Here is an 18241-nt window from a genome sequence, read left to right as displayed (position 1 = left end):
GATGGGTGGGTGGGTGGGTAGATGGATGGATGGATGGGTAGGTGGATGGATGGGTAGGTAGATGGATGGATGGATGGGTAGATGGATGGTTGGATGGGTAGATGGATGGGTGTGTGGGTAGTTGGATGGGTGGGTGGGTAGATGGATGGATGGATGGGTGGGTAGTTGGATGGGTAGATGGATGGATGGATGGGTGGGTAGATGGATGGGTGGGTGGGTAGTTGGATGGGTGGGTAGGTAGATGGATGGATGGATGGGTAGGTGGATGGGTGGGTGGGTGGGTAGATGGATGGATGGATGGGTAGGTGGATGGATGGGTAGGTAGATGGATGGGTGGGTGCGTAGTTGGATGGATGGGTAGGTAGATGGATGGATGGATGGGTAGGTGGATGGATGGGTAGGTAGATGGATGGATGGGTAGATGGATTGTTGGATGGGTAGATGGATGGATGGATGGGTAGGTGGATGGATGGGTAGGTAGATGGATGAATGGATGGGTAGATAATTGGGTGGGTGGGTGGGTAGATGGATGGATGGATGGGTAGGTGGATGGATGGGTAGGTAGGTGGATGGGTGGGATGGGTAGATGGATGGGTGGGTGGGTGGGAAGATGGATGGATGGATGGATTGGTAGGTGGATGGATGGGTAGGTAGATGGATGAATGGATGGGTAGATGGATGGGTGGGTGGGTGGGTAGATGGATGGATGGATGGGTAGGTGGATGGATGGGTAGGTAGATGGATGGATGGATGGGTAGATGGATGGTTGGATGGGTAGATGGATGGGTGTGTGGGTAGTTGGATGGGTGGGTGGGTAGATGGATGGATGGATGGGTGGGTAGTTGGATGGGTAGATGGATGGATGGATGGGTGGGTAGATGGATGGGTGGGTGGGTAGTTGGATGGGTGGGTAGGTAGATGGATGGATGGATGGGTAGGTGGATGGGTGGGTGGGTGGGTAGATGGATGGATGGATGGGTAGGTGGATGGATGGGTAGGTAGATGGATGGGTGGGTGCGTAGTTGGATGGATGGGTAGGTAGATGGATGGATGGATGGGTAGGTGGATAGATGGGTAGGTAGATGGATGGATGGATGGATGGGTAGATGGATGTATGGGTGGGTGGGTAGTTGGATGGGTAGATGTATGTATGGATGGATGGGTGGGTAGATTGATGGGTGGGTGGGTAGTTGGATGGATGGGTAGGTAGATGGATGGATGGATGGGTAGGTGGATGGATGGGTAGGTAGATGGATGGATGGGTAGATGGATTGTTGGATGGGTAGATGGATGGATGGGTGGGTGGGTAGTTGGATGGGTAGATGGATGGATGGATGGGTGGGTAGATGGATGGGTGGGTGGGTAGTTGGATGGGTGGGTGGGTAGTTGGATGGGTAGATGGATGGATGGATGGGTGGGTAGATGGATGGGTAGATGGATGTGTGGGTAGATGGATGGGTCGATGGATGGATGGGTGGGTAGATTGATGGGTGGGTAGATTGATGGGTGGGTAGATGGATGGGTGGGTAGATGGATGGATGGGTGGGTGGATGGATGGGTGGGTAGATGGATGGATGGATGGATGGATGGATGGATGGGTAGGTAGATAGATGGATGGATGGGTAGGTAGATGGATGGATGGGTGGGTAGATGGATGGATGGGTGGGTAGATGGATGGATGGGTGGGTAGATGGATGGATGGGTGGGTAGATGGATGGATGGGTAGATGGATGGATGGATGGGTAGATGTATGGATGGGTGGGTAGATGGATGGATGGATGGGTAGATGGATGGGTGGGTAGATGGATGGGTAGATGGATGGGTGGGTAGATGGGTGGGTAGATGGATGGATGGGTGGGTAGGTAGATGGATGGATGGATGGGTAGATGGATGGGTGGGTGGATGGATGGATGGATGGGTAGATGGATGGATGGATGGGTAGATGGATGGATGGGTGGGTAGATGGATGGATGGGTGGGTAGATGGATGGATGGATGGATGGGTAGTTGGATGGATGGGTGGGTAGATGGATGGATGGATGGGTAGTTGGATGGGTAGATGGATGGATGGGTGGGTAGATGGATGGATGGATGGATGGATGGATGGATGGGTAGTCGGATGGGTTGATTGATTGGTACTGTATGTTTCCTGCAGACTGCCGGGAGATCCTGCTTCCTCTGATGACAGAACAGCTGAAGTTTCATCTAGAGAACCAGGAGGAACTGGAGGCCTGCTGTCAGCTGCTGAGTAACATACTAGAGGTCCTCTACAGGAAGGATGTGGTGAGGAACATACACACACACACACACACACAGCTACTACTGTCAGCTGCTGAGTAACATACTAGAGGTCCTCTACAGGAAGGATGTGGTGAGGAACACACACACACACACACCACTACCTCTGTTCTATACTGTCCCCTATATTCAGACCCCTCTGTTCTATAGTGTGTCCTATATTCAGACCCCTCTGTTCTATAGTGTCCTATATTCAGACCCCTCTGTTCTATAGTGTGTCCTATATTCAGACCCCTCTGTTCTATACTGTCCCCTATATTCAGACCCATGATCCACAAGAGGGCCTGTCACCGCAAAGTGGCTCAGACTAGTGGTGATCTAGGACCTGTCCGTACTATCTGATCTAGGACCTGTCCGTACTATCTGATCTAGGACCTGTCCGTACAATCTGATCTAGGACCTGTCCGTACAATCTAGGACCTGTCCGTACAATCTGATCTAGGACCTGTCTGTACAATTTGATCTAGGACCTGTCAGATCATCGACCATCTCGAATCCCACCGTATTTAATCCGCTATGTAATCAGGTTTCCGAGCTGGTCACGGGTGCACCTCAGCCACGCTCAAGGTCCCAAACACCTGTACACAGCCCATCTGTAAATAACCCAACCAACTACCTACCTCATCCCCATATTTGTTTTTCTGTCCACTCTACTAAATATAATTAGGATCTCCACTAAGACCACTCTACTAAATATAACATTGATCTCCACTAAGTCCACTCTACTAAATATAATTAGGATCTCCACTAAGTCCACTCTACTAAATATAACATTGATCTCCACTAAGTCCACTCTACTAAATATAATTAGGATCTCCACTAAGTCCACTCTACTAAATATAACATTGATCTCCACTAAGTCCACTCTACTAAATATAATTAGGATCTCCACTAAGTCCACTCTACTAAATATAATTAGGATCTCCACTAAGTCCACTCTACTAAATATAACATTAGTCTCCACTAAGTCCACTCTACTAAATATAATATTGATATTCTGTTAGTCCACTCTACTAAATCTAATATTGATCTCCACTAAGTCGACTCTCCACCATCCACTCCAGTCAATATAAGGTGATAGTGAAAATCAGTTGTGCGACTGCTAGATGGGATGTCTGTTGTGTGTCAACGCCCTGCACTACAGAGTGTCTGATATAGTTGCTGTAATCCACTTTCCATATCAGAAACAAATGATCATTTCATGTAGCCTTTCCTTCAATAATGGAGTTGTTTTCATTGGCAGAGCTCCCATAATTCAATACAGAGAGAACCATCGCTCAATAGCAGTTTTTTTCTCTCCAACCGTTCCCTGCACTCATTCTTACACTCCGTGTGATATGAATTCAGCCCTGAACTCCATTAGTTGTTGTCAAAAGACAGAGTGACGTCAGAGATGGTGTAGAAACAGGAGAGAGAGTCCAGAACTCTTGGGGTTGCATAATGTCATGCGTCATACCTGACTCATTGAGAGGAGAGATCAGATACTACCTTTAAAGATTGGAGATGGAGTGATGCTTATCCGTGTGTGTGTGTGTGTGTGTGTGTGTGTGTGTGTGTGTGTGTGTGTGTGTGTGTGTGTGTGTGTGTGTGTGTGTGTGTGTGTGTGTGTGTGTGTGTGTGTGTGTGTGTGTGTGTGTGTGTGTGTGTGTGTGTGTGTGTGTGTGTGTGTGAAAATAGTGCTGTGAATTATTGAATGTTTTGGGTGTGGTGGAAGCTGGTAGCTAGCGTGCCCCTGTCTTAGATGGATTCCTCCACAGACTTCCCAGATCCCTGCTCTGCCTGCCCGCTGTGCCCTTCTTCCTCCTGGCTAGCCATGATTGGCTGAGATAATGAAGGGGTAGGAAATGCCAAAGAGATTAGATTCTGATTGGTCTGTGATGTCACAGTGGCTTCTTCGCAAACTCCAGGTGCTGCTGTGGTCAGATGACTTGGAAATAGAGCTATTTGGCCACGCACACTTAGTGGTGGGTTTGCCGTCTAAAAAAATGACATTTATGTCAGAAAAATACCTCATACCTACTGTAAAATATGGTAGTGGATCATTGATGTTATGGTATAATATGGTAGCGGGTCATTGATGTTATGGTAAAATATGGTGGTGATGTTCTGGTAGAATATGGTGGTGGATTAATGATGTTCTGGTAGAATATGGTGGTGATGTTATGGTAGAATATGGTGGTGGGTCATTGATGTTATGGTAGAATATGGTGGTGATGTTATGGTAGAATATGGTGGTGATGTTATGGTAGAATATGGTGGTGGGTCATTGATGTTATGGTAGAATATGGTGGTGGGTCATTGATGTTATGGTAGAATATGGTAGTGGGTCATTGATGTTATGGTAAAATATGGTAGTGGGTCATTGATGTTATGGTAGAATATGGTGGTGATGTTATGGTAGAATATGGTGGTGATGTTATGGTAGAATATGGTGGTGGGTCATTGATGTTATGGTAGAATATGGTAGTGGGTCATTGATGTTATGGTAAAATATGGTAGTGGGTCATTGATGTTATGGTAGAATATGGTAGTGGGTCATTGATGTTATGGTAGAATATGGTGGTGGGTCATTGATGTTATGGTAGAATATGGTGGTGGGTCATTGATGTTATGGTAAAATATGGTAGTGGGTCATTGATGTTATGGTAGAATATGGTAGTGGGTCATTGATGTTATGGGGCTATTTTGCTTCCACTGGTCCTGGGGGTCTTGTTTAAGGTCAACAACATCATGAACTTTACCAAGTACCAGGACATTTTAGCCCAAAACGTGGTTGCCTGAAAATGGGCCCCGAGTAGATCTTCCATCAAGACAACAACCCCAAGCCCAAGTCAAAATGGGGGCGGCAGGGTAGTCTAGTGGTTAGAGCGTTGGACTAGTAACCGAAAGGTTGCAAGATGGAATCTCTGAGCTGACAAGGTAAAAATCTGTTGTTCTGTGACACTGAGGCCGAGCCAATCATCCTCTCAGCTGAGAGGCCTCTCTTGTTCCCCCTGAACAAGGCAGTGTTCCCCGGTAGGCCGTCATTGTAAATAAGAGTTTGTTCTTAACTGACTTGCCTAGTTAAATAATTTTTTTCCCCTGCTCTAATTACGTTGGTAGCCAGTTTATAACAGCAATAAGGCTCCTCGGGGTTGTGATATATGGTCAGTATACCACAGCTAACAGGTGTATCCAGGCACTCCGCGTTGCTTCGTGCTTAAGAACCGCCCTTAGCAGTGGTATATTGGCGATATACCACACCCCCTCATGCCTTACTGCTTAAATATATCACAAACCACAAGGTGCCTTATTGCTGTTATAAACTGGTTAACCGACATAAAACAAGCATGTTTGCATCATACCCGTTATATATTGTCTGATATACGCACAGTTGAACTACTGTTTCAGCCAATTAGCATCCAGGAACCAAACTAGCCAGTTTGATAAATATCGACATACACTGTTGAAAACATTCTGAGTCTATAGATTTCCTCAGTGAAATATCAGCCTAACATAATCTCTTGTCTTCCTCCTCCTCCTCATCCTCCTCTTTCTCCTCCTCCTCCTCTTTCTCCTATTTCTCCTCATCCTCATCCTCATCCTCCTCTTTCTCCTATTTCTCCTCATCCTCCTCTTTCTCCTCATCCTCCTCCTCTTTCTCCTCCTCCTCTTTCTCCTCCTCATCCTCCTCTTTCTCCTCCTCATCCTCCTCTTTCTTTTCCTCCTCCTCCTCCTCCTCTTTCTCCTCCTCTTCCTCTTTCTCCTCCTCCTCATAATCCTCATCCTCCTCCTCCCTCCTCCTCCTCTTTCGCCTCCTCTTTCTCCTCCTCCTCCTCTCCTCCTCCTCCTCCTCTTCCTCCTCCTTGTGTCCAGGGTCCTACTCAGTGGCATGTCCAGATCATCATGGAGAAGCTCCTGAGGACCGTCAACAGAACAGTCATCTCCATGGGCAGAGACTCTCCTCTCATTGTAAGTGACTCTTCGTCAAACCTCCCAAACCAACCTTGTGAACCTCCTAAAACTCTCTTCCTACTTCTTCTTGCCTACTCTACTGTGTCTGTGAATCTGACAACCAGGATTTCAGGAAAACCCCTGGCAACTTCTGATAAAAGTTTCTAGAATTGTGCAACTCTAATCGTCCCTCTGCGACATCAACTTCAATCCACAGCACCACAGAGCGATAGAAACCGTGTTGTAAGTGAGTCGAGGGGACTCACACAGCTTCATGTAGATTCAGTCCAAAGGTTCCCTTGATCTGCCTCACTGCTCTCATCTGCTTGATGAGCCCCGACATGGCATATTTCAGTGTGTGTGTACCGTGTGTGTGTGTACCGCGTGTGTACCGTGTGTGTGTGTGTACCGTGTGTGTGTGTACCGTGTGTGTGTGTACCGTGTGTGTGTGTGTGTACCGTGTGTGTGTGTACCGTGTGTGTGTGTACCGTGTGTGTGTGTACCGTGTGTGTGTGTGTACCGTGTGTGTGTGTGTACCGTGTGTGTGTTGTGTATGTTCCGTGTGTGTGTTCCGTGTGTGTGTGTGTTCCGTCACCTAATACAGACAGCGTTCCTAAAGCCATACCCATGAAGGTTCTCTGTGAGTTATCTAATCAGTGGATTCTCTTTGTCCTGAATGGTACACTATGTCCCATTGGCCTCCTATAGGGCTGTGGTCTAAAGTAGTGGTTCTATTTGGGGAACAGGGTTCCATTTGGCACACTGGTTCTGTGACACTGAGGCCGAGCCAATCATCCTCTCAGCTGGAACTCCGAGACAATTAATTCACTGGTAAATCATTCTGTAACTGTGCCGTCATCCTGACGACGCTCCTCCCGCCGCGACAGGGCACTCATCCATTTACACGAGGCTGACTGTCTCTCTTTAGAGACCTACCTCAACCCCACTACAGTCTGACTGTCTCTCCTTAGAGACCTACCTTAACCCCACTACAGTCTGACTGTCTCTTAGAGACCTACCTTAACCCCACTACAGTCTGACTGTCTCTTAGAGACCTACCTTAACCCCACTACAGTCTGACTGTCTCTTAGAGACCTACCTTAACCCCACTACAGTCTGACTGTCTCTTAGAGACCTACCTTAACCCCACTACAGTCTGACTGTCTCTTTAGAGACCTACCTCAACCCCACTACAGTCTGACGGTCTCTCCTTAGAGACCTACCTTAACCCACTACAGTCTGACTGTCTATCCTTAGAGACCTACCTTAACCCCACTACAGTCTGACTGCCTCTCCTTAGAGACCTACCTTAACCCCACTACAGTCTGACTGCCTCTCCTTAGAGACCTACCTCAACCCCACTACAGTCTGACTGCCTCTCCTTAGAGACCTACCTCAACCCCACTACAGTCTGACTGCCTCTCCTTAGAGACCTACCTTAACCCCACTACAGTCTGACTGTCTCTTAGAGACCTACCTTAACCCCATTACAGTCTGACTGTCTCTCCTTAGATACCTACCTCAACCCCACTACAGTCTGACTGTCTCTCCTTAGAGACCTACCTTAACCCCACTACAGTCTGACTGCCTCTCCTTAGAGACCTACCTCAACCCCACTACAGTCTGACTTCCTCTCCTTAGAGACCTACCTTAACCCCACTACAGTCTGACTGCCTCTCCTTAGAGACCTACCTCAACCCCACTACAGTCTGACTGCCTCTCCTTAGAGACCTACCTTAACCCCACTACAGTCTGACTGTCTCTTAGAGACCTACCTTAACCCCATTACAGTCTGACTGTCTCTTAGAGACCTACCTTAACCCCATTACAGTCTGACTGTCTCTCCTTAGATACCTACCTCAACCCCACTACAGTCTGACTGTCTCTCCTTAGAGACCTACCTTAACCCCACTACAGTCTGACTGTCTCTCCTTAGAGACCTACCTTAACCCCACTACAGTCTGACTGCCTCTCCTTAGAGACCTACCTTAACCCCACTACAGTCTGACTGCCTCTCCTTAGAGACCTACCTCAACCCCACTACAGTCTGACTGCCTCTCCTTAGAGACCTACCTTAACCCCACTACAGTCTGACTGTCTCTTAGAGACCTACCTTAACCCCACTACACTCTGACTGTCTCTCCTTAGAGACCTACCTTAACCCCACTACAGTCTGACTGTCTCTTAGATACCTACCTTAACCCCACTACAGTCTGACTGTCTCTTAGAGACCTACCTCAACCCCACTACAGTCTGACTGTCTCTCCTTAGAGACCTACATTAACCCCTCTACAGTCTGACGGTCTCTCCTTAGAGACCTACCTCAACCCCACTACAGTCTGACTGTCTCTCCTTAGAGACCCACCTTAACCCCACTACAGTCTGACTGTCTCTCCATAGAGACCTGTGTGTGAGCCTCAACTCCCAGCCCTCTGTCTCTGTGAGCTGCTGTCTCTTAACCCCACTACATTCTGACTGCCTCTCCTTAGAGACCTGTGTGTGAGCCTCAACTCCCAGCCCTCTGTCTCTGTGAGCTGCTGTCTCTTAACCCCACTACAGTCTGACTGCCTCTCCTTAGAGACCTGTGTGTGAGCCTCAACTCCCAGCCCTCTGTCTCTGTGAGCTGCTGTCTCTTAACCCCACTACAGTCTGACGGTCTCTCCTGAGAGACCTGTGTGTGAGCCTCAACTCCCAGCCCTCTGTCTCTGTGAGCTGCTGTCTCTTAACCCCACTACAGTCTGACGGTCTCTCCTGAGAGACCTGTGTGTGAGCCTCAACTCCCAGCCCTCTGTCTCTGTGAGCTGCTGTCTCTTAACCCCACTACAGTCTGACTGTCTCTCCTTGGAGACCTGTGTGTGAGCCTCAACTCCCAGCCATCTGTCTCTGTGAGCTGCTGTCTCTTAACCCCACTACAGTCTGACTGTCTCTCCTTGGAGACCTGTGTGTGAGCCTCAACTCCCAGCCCTCTGTCTCTGTGAGCTGCTGTCTCTTAACCCCACTACAGTCTTGACTGCCTCTCCTTAGAGACCTGTGTGTGAGCCTCAACTCCCAGCCCTCTGTCTCTGTGAGCTGCTGTCTCTTAACCCCACTACAGTCTGACTGTCTCTCCATAGAGACCTGTGTGTGAGCCTCAACTCCCAGCCCTCTGTCTCTGTGAGCTGCTGTCTCTTAACCCCACTACAGTCTGACTGCCTCTCCTTAGAGACCTGTGTGTGAGCCTCAACTCCCAGCCCTCTGTCTCTGTGAGCTGCTGTCTCTTAACCCCACTACAGTCTGACTGTCTCTCCTTAGAGACCTGTGTGTGAGCCTCAACTCCCAGCCCTCTGTCTCTGTGAGCTGCTGTCCGTCGTTGCATTTAAAGCAGTAGGTCTGTTATTATGTAATGATCAATAAGAACAGGCTTGACTTTCGAACAGACCCGAGACCCAGTTAGACTGACTGCATCTAACTGACCTTGTTCTTCTGAGCTGAGTTGCAGGAAGCCACTTAGATGTACATTTATCCTTTAAATGTCTCTATTCTGCCTCTCTCTCCCCTCTCATTCTCCCTCTCTCTCCCCTCTCATTCTCCCTCTCTCTCCCCTCTCATTCTCCCTCTCCCTCCCGTCTCATTCTCCCTCTCTCCCCTCTCATTCTCCCTCTCTCTCCCCTCTCATTCTCCCTCTCTCTCCCCTCTCATTCTCCCTCTCTCTCCCCTCTCATTCTGCCTCTCTCCATCCTCAGTTTATTACAGCTCTGATTCCATCCTCAGTTTAATTCAGCTCTGATTCCATCCTCAGTTTAATTCAGCTCTGATTCCATCCTCAGTTTAATTCAGCTCTGATTCCATCCTCAGTGTAATACAGCTCTGATTCCATCCTCAGTTTAATACAGCTCTGATTCCATCCTCAGTTTAATACAGCTCTGATTCCATCCTCAGTTTATTACAGCTCTGTTCCATCCTCAGTTTAATACAGCTCTGATTCCATCCTCAGTTTAATTCAGCTCTGATTCCATCCTGAGTGTAATACAGCTCTGGTCCATCCTGATTGTAATACAGCTCTGATTCCATCCTCAGTTTATTACAGCTCTGATTCCATCCTCAGTTTAATACAGCTCTGATTCCATCCTCAGTTTAATTCAGCTCTGATTCCATCCTCAGTTTAATACAGCTCTGATTCCATCCTGATTGTAATACAGCCTGTCTGTAGTCCTGATTGTAATACAGCCTGTCTGTAGTCCTGATTGTAATACAGCCTGTCTGTAGTCCTGATTGTAATACAGCCTGTCTGTAGTCCTGATTGTAATACAGCCTGTCTGTAGTCCTGATTGTAATACAGCCTGTCTGTCCTCCACCACTTCACGCTACCCACAGTACTGCAGCAGGACACACATAGAAAGCAGAATCATAGTGAGATATGGCGCTGCATCATAATGTCTTGATGCAGACGAGCAGCGCCCTGCGTTCCCTCGTAGAGATGAACACACAACGTGTAGTCCTTTCTAGACCCGTCTTCCAGCTGCCTGCTGTGTCAGTTGGTATTAAAACCTGCATCGTATTCCTAGTATCTCTATCAATACCGACCAACACCACATAATATAACATTTACAATGGATTAGTACATTGTTTATTAATTTATTAATCATTACGTCATTAAGATAGTTATTCACACATTTATAAACCACATTTTGATGTATTTCCTTGTCTGTTCCAAAGGCTAGAACTGAGATGGGGGTGGGAAAAATAAATATGTTTTTCCCATAATGCCCCTTCATCCTGGAACATGCTTCTGAAGATTGTAAAGTTACGAGAGTTAGTGTCCTTGTCTGTTTTTAAGACTCTGATCGACAACACTGTTTGTGATAACTGCAGTCGTTTCTAATCTTCAACCTGTGATACTTTGTCTTGTGTGTATTCTGTATATCTCTGTCATGTTTTATGGACTCGCTGCTGTTTCCATGTTTTACCTTCTTGCCAGGTCTCCTGAAAATAGGTTGTTAGTCTCAATGGGATTTGACCTGGTGAAGTAAAGGTTCATGAACAATAAATAATAATGATTGGTAAGAACATTCATAAGATGTATGTACTTATAAACCATTTACTATTGGGGCGGCAGGGTAGTCTAGTGGTTAGAGCGTTGGACTAGTAACCAGAAGGTTGCAAGTTCAAATCTCCGAGCTGACAAGGTACAAATCTGTCGTTCTGCACAGGCAGTTAACCCACCGTCATTGAAAATAAGAATCTGTTCTTAACTGACTTGCCTAGTTAAATGCGTGGCTCATCTCATGTGTGGGCTATTTAGACTTTAGAAATGGTTTGAGTGACTGGTGTAATTTGTCACTAAAAGATGGGCATGCCGTTGTTAAACATCCCAGCCAGTACCTGATGCACCTTGAGGTCTCAAAATGTCCCCTAGAACATATCAGTAGTGAACGTTATATATGATGCCGCCAACCCCGTGCTTCACGGTTTGTCACTAAATGGTGTTCTTCGGCTTGCAAGACTCCCCCTTTTTCCTCCAAACATAACGATGGTCGTTGTGGCCAAACAGTTCTATTTTTATTTCATCAGACCAGGAGGACATTTCTCCAAAAAGTACAGTCTTTGTCCCCATGTGCATTACTTTTTTATGGAGGTTTTGGATCAGTGGCTTCTTCCTTGCTGAGCGGCCTTTCAGGTTCTGTTGATATAGGACTCATTTTTACTGTGGATATAGATACTTTTGTACCTGTTTCCTCCAGCATCTTTACAAGGTCCTTTGCTGTTATTCTGGGATTGATTTGTACTTTTCGCACCGAAGTATGTTCATCTCTAGGAGACAGAACGAGTCTCCTTCCTGAGCGGTGTGATGGCTGCATGGTCCCATGATGTATATACTTGTGTACTATTGTTTGTACAGATGAACGTGGTACCTTCAGGCGTTTGGAAATTTCTCCCAAGAATGAACCAGACTTGTGGAGGTCTACAATTCTTTTTTTTCTGAGGTCTTGGCTGATTTCTTTTGATTTTCACATGATGTCAAGCAAAGAGGCACTGAGTTTGAAGGTAGGCCTTGAAATACATCCACAGGTACACCTCCAATTGACTCATGTTATTAGCCTATCAGAAGTCAATTAGCCTATCAGAAGCTTCTAAAGCCATGACATTTTCTGTAATTTTCCAAGCTGTTTAAAGGCACAGTCAACTTAGTGTATAGTTGTCTTCTGACCCACTGAAATTGTGATAGTGAATTATAAGTGAAATAATCTGTCTGTAAACAATTGTTGGAAAAATGACTTGTGTCATTCACAAAGTAGATGTCCTAACCGACTTGCCAAAACCATAGTTTGTTAACGAGAGATGTGTGGAGTGGTTGAAAAACAAGTTGTAATGTCTCCAACCGAAGTGTATGTACATTTTCGACTTCAACTGTATGTTCTCCCCTCCTATGTTCCAAAAATGCAGGTGTGTTCTCTTTCTGTCATGTTGAGATCTTTGTTTCTGTGTGTTTCTCTGTCATGTTGAGATCTTTGTTTCTGTGTGTTTCTATGTCATGTTGAGATCTTTGTTTCTGTGTGTTTCTATGTCATGTTGAGGTCTTTGTTTCTGTGTTTTTCCTCTGTCATGTTGAGGTCTTTGTTTCTGTGTGTTTCTATGTCATGTTGAGATCTTTGTTTCTGTGTTTTTCCTCTGTCATGTTGAGATCTTTGTTTCTGTGTGTTTCTGTGTCATGTTGAGATCTTTGTTACTGTGTGTTTCTATGTCATGTTGAGATCTTTGTTTATTTGTGTTTCTATGTCATGTTGAGATCTTTGTTTTGTAATGACCTTCATGAACACACTGCTAATTTTTCACATTTTATTTTTTTGTATATTAAATTCAGTTTTTGATATTTTAAAAACAGTATAAAATACACAGTATTGCACATAGTAAGTAAATCAATTGCACTTCTTTTAAGGTGTACGTACAGATGAGCACATATTTATATGGTTTATGCTACAGTACAACTATTGGAGGAGAATCCCACCCTCCTTCCATAATACAAGAGAGAGTGGTGCTGGTAATGAAGTACTTATCAGCTAACAGGAAGCAGAGAGAGAGAGTGGTGCTGGTTATGAAGTACTTATCAGCTAACAGGAAGCAGAGAGAGAGAGAGTGGTGCTGGTTATGAAGTACTTATCAGCTAACAGGAAGCAGAGAGTGAGAGTGGTGCTGGTTATGAAGTACTTATCAGCTAACAGGAAGCAGAGAGAGAGAGTGGTGCTGGTTATGAAGTACTTATCAGCTAACAGGAAGCAGAGAGAGAGAGAGTGGTGCTGGTAATGAAGTACTTATCAGCTAACAGGAAGCAGAGAGAGAGAGAGTGGTGCTGGTTATGAAGTACTTATCAGCTAACAGGAAGCAGAGAGAGAGAGAGTGGTGCTGGTAATGAAGTACTTATCAGCTAACAGGAAGCAGAGAGAGAGAGTGGTGCTGGTAATGAAGTACTTATCAGCTAACAGGAAGCAGAGAGAGAGAGTGGTGCTGGTAATGAAGTACTTATCAGCTAACAGGAAGCAGAGAGTGAGAGTGCATGGGGGCTGGCTGAGGAAGAATATAGAATATATACATCAGTATTATGTAGTACTAATACCAGTAGTATATCAGTACTAATACCAGTCGTATATCAGTACTAATATATGTAGTACTAATACCAGTCGTATATCAGTACTAATATATGTAGTACTAATACCAGTCGTATATCAGTACTAATACCAGTAGTATATCAGTACTAATATATGTAGTACTAATACCAGTCGTATATCAGTACTAATATATGTAGTACTAATACCAGTCGTATATCAGTACTAATACCAGTCGTATATCAGTACTAATATATGTAGTACTAATACCAGTCGTATATCAGTACTAATATATGTAGTACTAATACCAGTCGTATATCAGTACTAATACCAGTAGTATATCAGTACTAATATATGTAGTACTAATACCAGTCGTATATCAGTACTAATATATGTCAGCACTAATACCAGTCGTATATCAGTACTAATATATGTAGTACTAATACCAGTAGTATATCAGTACTAATACCAGTTGTATATCAGTACTAATATATGTAGTACTAATACCAGTAGTATATCAGTACTAATATATGTATTACTAATACCAGTAGTATATCAGTACTAATATATGTATTACTAATACCAGTCGTATATCAGTACTAATATATGTAGTACTAATACCAGTCGTATATCAGCACTAATATATGTAGTACTAATACCAGTAGTATATCAGTACTAATACCAGTCGTAAATCAGTACTAATATATGTAGTACTAATACCAGTCGTATATCAGTACTAATATATGTAGTACTAATACCAGTAGTATATCAGCACTAATACCAGTCGTATATCAGTACTAATATATGTATTACTAATACCAGTAGTATATCAGTACTAATATATGTATTACTAATGCCAGTAGTATATCAGTACTAATATATGTAGTACTAATACCAGTAGTATGTCAGCACTAATACCAGTAGTATATCAGTACTAATATATGTATTACTAATGCCAGTAGTATATCAGTACTAATATATGTAGTACTAATACCAGTAGTATATCAGTACTAATACCAGTCGTATATCAGTACTAATATATGTATTACTAATGCCAGTAGTATATCAGTACTAATATATGTATTACTAATGCCAGTAGTATATCAGTACTAATACCAGTCGTATATCAGTACTAATATATGTATTACTAATGCCAGTAGTATATCAGTACTAATATATGTATTACTAATGCCAGTAGTATATCAGTACTAATACCAGTCGTATATCAGTACTAATATATGTATTACTAATACCAGTCGTAAATCAGTACTAATATATGTATTACTAATGCCAGTAGTATATCAGTACTAATATATGTAGTACTAATACCAGTAGTATATCAGTACTAATACCAGTCGTATATCAGTACTAATATATGTATTACCAATGCCAGTAGTATATCAGTACTAATATATGTAGTACTAATACCAGTAGTATATCAGTACTAATACCAGTCGTATATCAGTACTAATATATGTAGTACTAATACCAGTAGTATGTCAGTAGTATATCAGTACTAATACCAGTAGTACTAATACCAGTAGTATATCAGTACAAAGGCCAGTAACATATCCAGTAGTATACCAGTTGTATTACAGTAGTATTCCATCCATACCAGTAGCAATCATACCATTAGTATACTATTAGTATACCATCCTTACCAGTAGTACTAATACCAGTATTGTACCAGTATGATACCAGTAGTATACCATCCCTACCAGTAGTACTAATACCAGTATTGTACCAGTATGATACCAGTAGTAGGCCATCCCTACCAGTAGTACTACTACCAGTATTGTACCAGTAGTATATAACCAGTAGTACTAATACCAGTATTGTACCAGTAGTATATAACCAGTAGTACTAATACCAGTATTGTACCAGTAGTATATAACCAGTAGTACTAATACCAGTGTTGTACCAGTAGTATATAACCAGTAGTACTACTACCAGTAGTATACCATCCCTACCAGTAGTACTAATACCAGTATTGTACCAGTAGTATATAACCAGTAGTAATAATACCAGTATTGTACCAGTAGTATATAACCAGTAGTACTAATACCAGTATTGTACCAGTAGTATATCACCAGTAGTACTAATACCAGTATTGTACCAGTAGTATATAACCAGTAGTACTAATAACAGCGTTGTACCAGTAGTATACCTTCCCTAAACAGCAGTGTTATTGTGTGGTGTTGAGTTGTTTGGTAGCGTTGAATGATCTGTTTGCCCCTTTAGTTGAATCAAACCACTTTGACAGGTCTCCGTTGAACACTGTTCGTGTTTTGGCTTCATCCGGGACTCTGCAACTTAATAGTGTCGTTCCTATAAAATCACTTAATAACGTCCTTCCTGTAAAATCACTTAATAACGTCCTTCCTGTAAAATCACTTAATAACGTCCTTCCTGTAAAATCACTTAATAACGTCCTTCCTGTAAAATCACTTAATAACGTCCTTCCTGTAAAATCACTTAATAACGTCCTTCCTGTAAAATCACTTAATAACGTCCTTCCTGTAAAATCACTTAATAACGTCCTTCCTGTAAAATCACTTAATAACGTCCTTCCTGTAAAATCACTTAATAACGTCCTTCCTGTAAAATCACTTAATAACGTCCTTCCTGTAAAATCACTTAATAACGTCCTTCCTGTAAAATCACTTAATAACGTCCTTCCTGTAAAATCACTTAATAACGTCCTTCCTGTAAAATCACTTAATAACGTCCTTCCTGTAATGTATCTAGCCGCTGTAAAGCCCTGCTCAGTTTTAAGTTATTAGCCCTATTAGATGCTGTACAACATAATCAAAGAAATGTCACCCTGTACACTCTTTCTAACACAACGTACCTCTGTGCTGCGTGATACGGATGATTACTGTCCGTGGAGGTTGTTGACGATAATAAGGGTCTCGTCGTGTTTTTAAAAACACGGTTCCATTTTAAATGTCCTTTTTTTGTTGTTGTTCTGTTTTTTTTATTTTATTTAAATGAAAAAAAGCTATAAAATATCATTAGTGAATCTGTTGAAAAGTTGAAGTAAAAAGCATTTATTAGTACTGCACCAAGGCTACAGACTGTCTGTATTCAGTACTGTACCAAGGCTACAGACTGGCTGTATTCAGTACTGTACCAAGGCTACAGACTGTCTGTATTCAGTACTGTACCAAGGCTACAGACTGGCTGTATTCAGTACTGTACCAAGGCTACAGACTGGCTGTATTCAGTACTGTACCAAGGCTACAGACTGTCTGTATTCAGTACTGTACCAAGGCTACAGACTGTCTGTATTCAGTACTGTACCAAGGCTACAGACTGGCTGTATTCAGTACTGTACCAAGGCTACAGACTGGCTGTATTCAGTACTGTACCAAGGCTACAGACTGGCTGTATTCAGTACTGTACCAAGGCTACAGACTGGCTGTATTCAGTACTGTACCAAGGCTACAGACTGGCTGTATTCAGTACTGTACCAAGGCTACAGACTGGCTGTATTCAGTACTGTACCAAGGCTACAGACTGGCTGTATTCAGTACTGTACCAAGGCTACAGACTGTCTGTATTCAGTACTGTACCAAGGCTACAGACTGGCTGTATTCAGTACTGTACCAAGGCTACAGACTGGCTGTATTCAGTACTGCACCAAGGCTACAGACTGGCTGTATTCAGTACTGCACCAAGGCTACAGACTGGCTGTATTCAGTACTGTACCAAGGCTACAGTTTGGCTGTATTCAGTACTGCACCAAGGCTACAGACTGGCTGTATTCAGTACTGCACCAAGGCTACAGACTGGCTGTATTCAGTACTGCACCAAGGCTACAGACTGGCTGTATTCAGTACTGCACCAAGGCTACAGACTGGCTGTATTCAGTACTGCACCAAGGCTACAGTCTGGCTGTATTCAGTACTGTACCAAGGCTACAGACTGGCTGTATTCAGTACTGTACCAAGGCTACAGACTGGCTGTATTCAGTACTGTACCAAGGCTACAGACTGGCTGTATTCAGTACTGTACCAAGGCTACAGATTGGCTGTATTCAGTACTGCACCAAGGCTACAGACTGGCTGTATTCAGTACTGCACCAAGGCTACAGACTGGCTGTATTCAGTACTGCACCAAGGCTACAGACTGGCTGTATTCAGTACTGCACCAAGGCTACAGACTGGCTGTATTCAGTACTGCACCAAGGCTACAGACTGGCTGTATTCAGTACTGTACCAAGGCTACAGACTGGCTGTATTCAGTACTGCACCAAGGCTACAGACTGGCTGTATTCAGTACTGCACCAAGGCTACAGACTGGCTGTATTCAGTACTGCACCAAGGCTACAGACTGGCTGTATTCAGTACTGTACCAAGGCTACAGACTGGCTGTATGCAGTACTGTAGTTGTGCCGTATTCCTCAATGGCTCCTTCAGGCCTCTTGGC

General features: G+C 43.9%; 1 protein-coding gene across 8 annotated transcripts in view; it reads left to right on the top strand.

The window, feature by feature from the left end:
• The window catches only part of LOC139381119 (dedicator of cytokinesis 1), a 547069-nt gene that overhangs the window by 187080 nt on the left and 341748 nt on the right, over nucleotides 1–18241 (top strand). For all 8 annotated transcript variants that reach the window (XM_071124416.1, XM_071124412.1, XM_071124414.1 and 5 more), the window contains exons 26-27: nucleotides 2155–2282; nucleotides 6153–6248. In XM_071124416.1, coding sequence (XP_070980517.1) covers nucleotides 2155–2282; nucleotides 6153–6248 — 224 coding nt within the window. The remainder of the gene's footprint in view (nucleotides 1–2154; nucleotides 2283–6152; nucleotides 6249–18241) is intronic.

The sequence above is a fragment of the Oncorhynchus clarkii genome, chromosome 23 (genome assembly GCF_045791955.1).
Source record: "Oncorhynchus clarkii lewisi isolate Uvic-CL-2024 chromosome 23, UVic_Ocla_1.0, whole genome shotgun sequence".
Taxonomy (NCBI): domain Eukaryota; kingdom Metazoa; phylum Chordata; class Actinopteri; order Salmoniformes; family Salmonidae; genus Oncorhynchus; species Oncorhynchus clarkii.
Note: the sequence above shows the minus strand (reverse complement) of the source record. Positions and strands in the feature narration are given on the sequence as shown.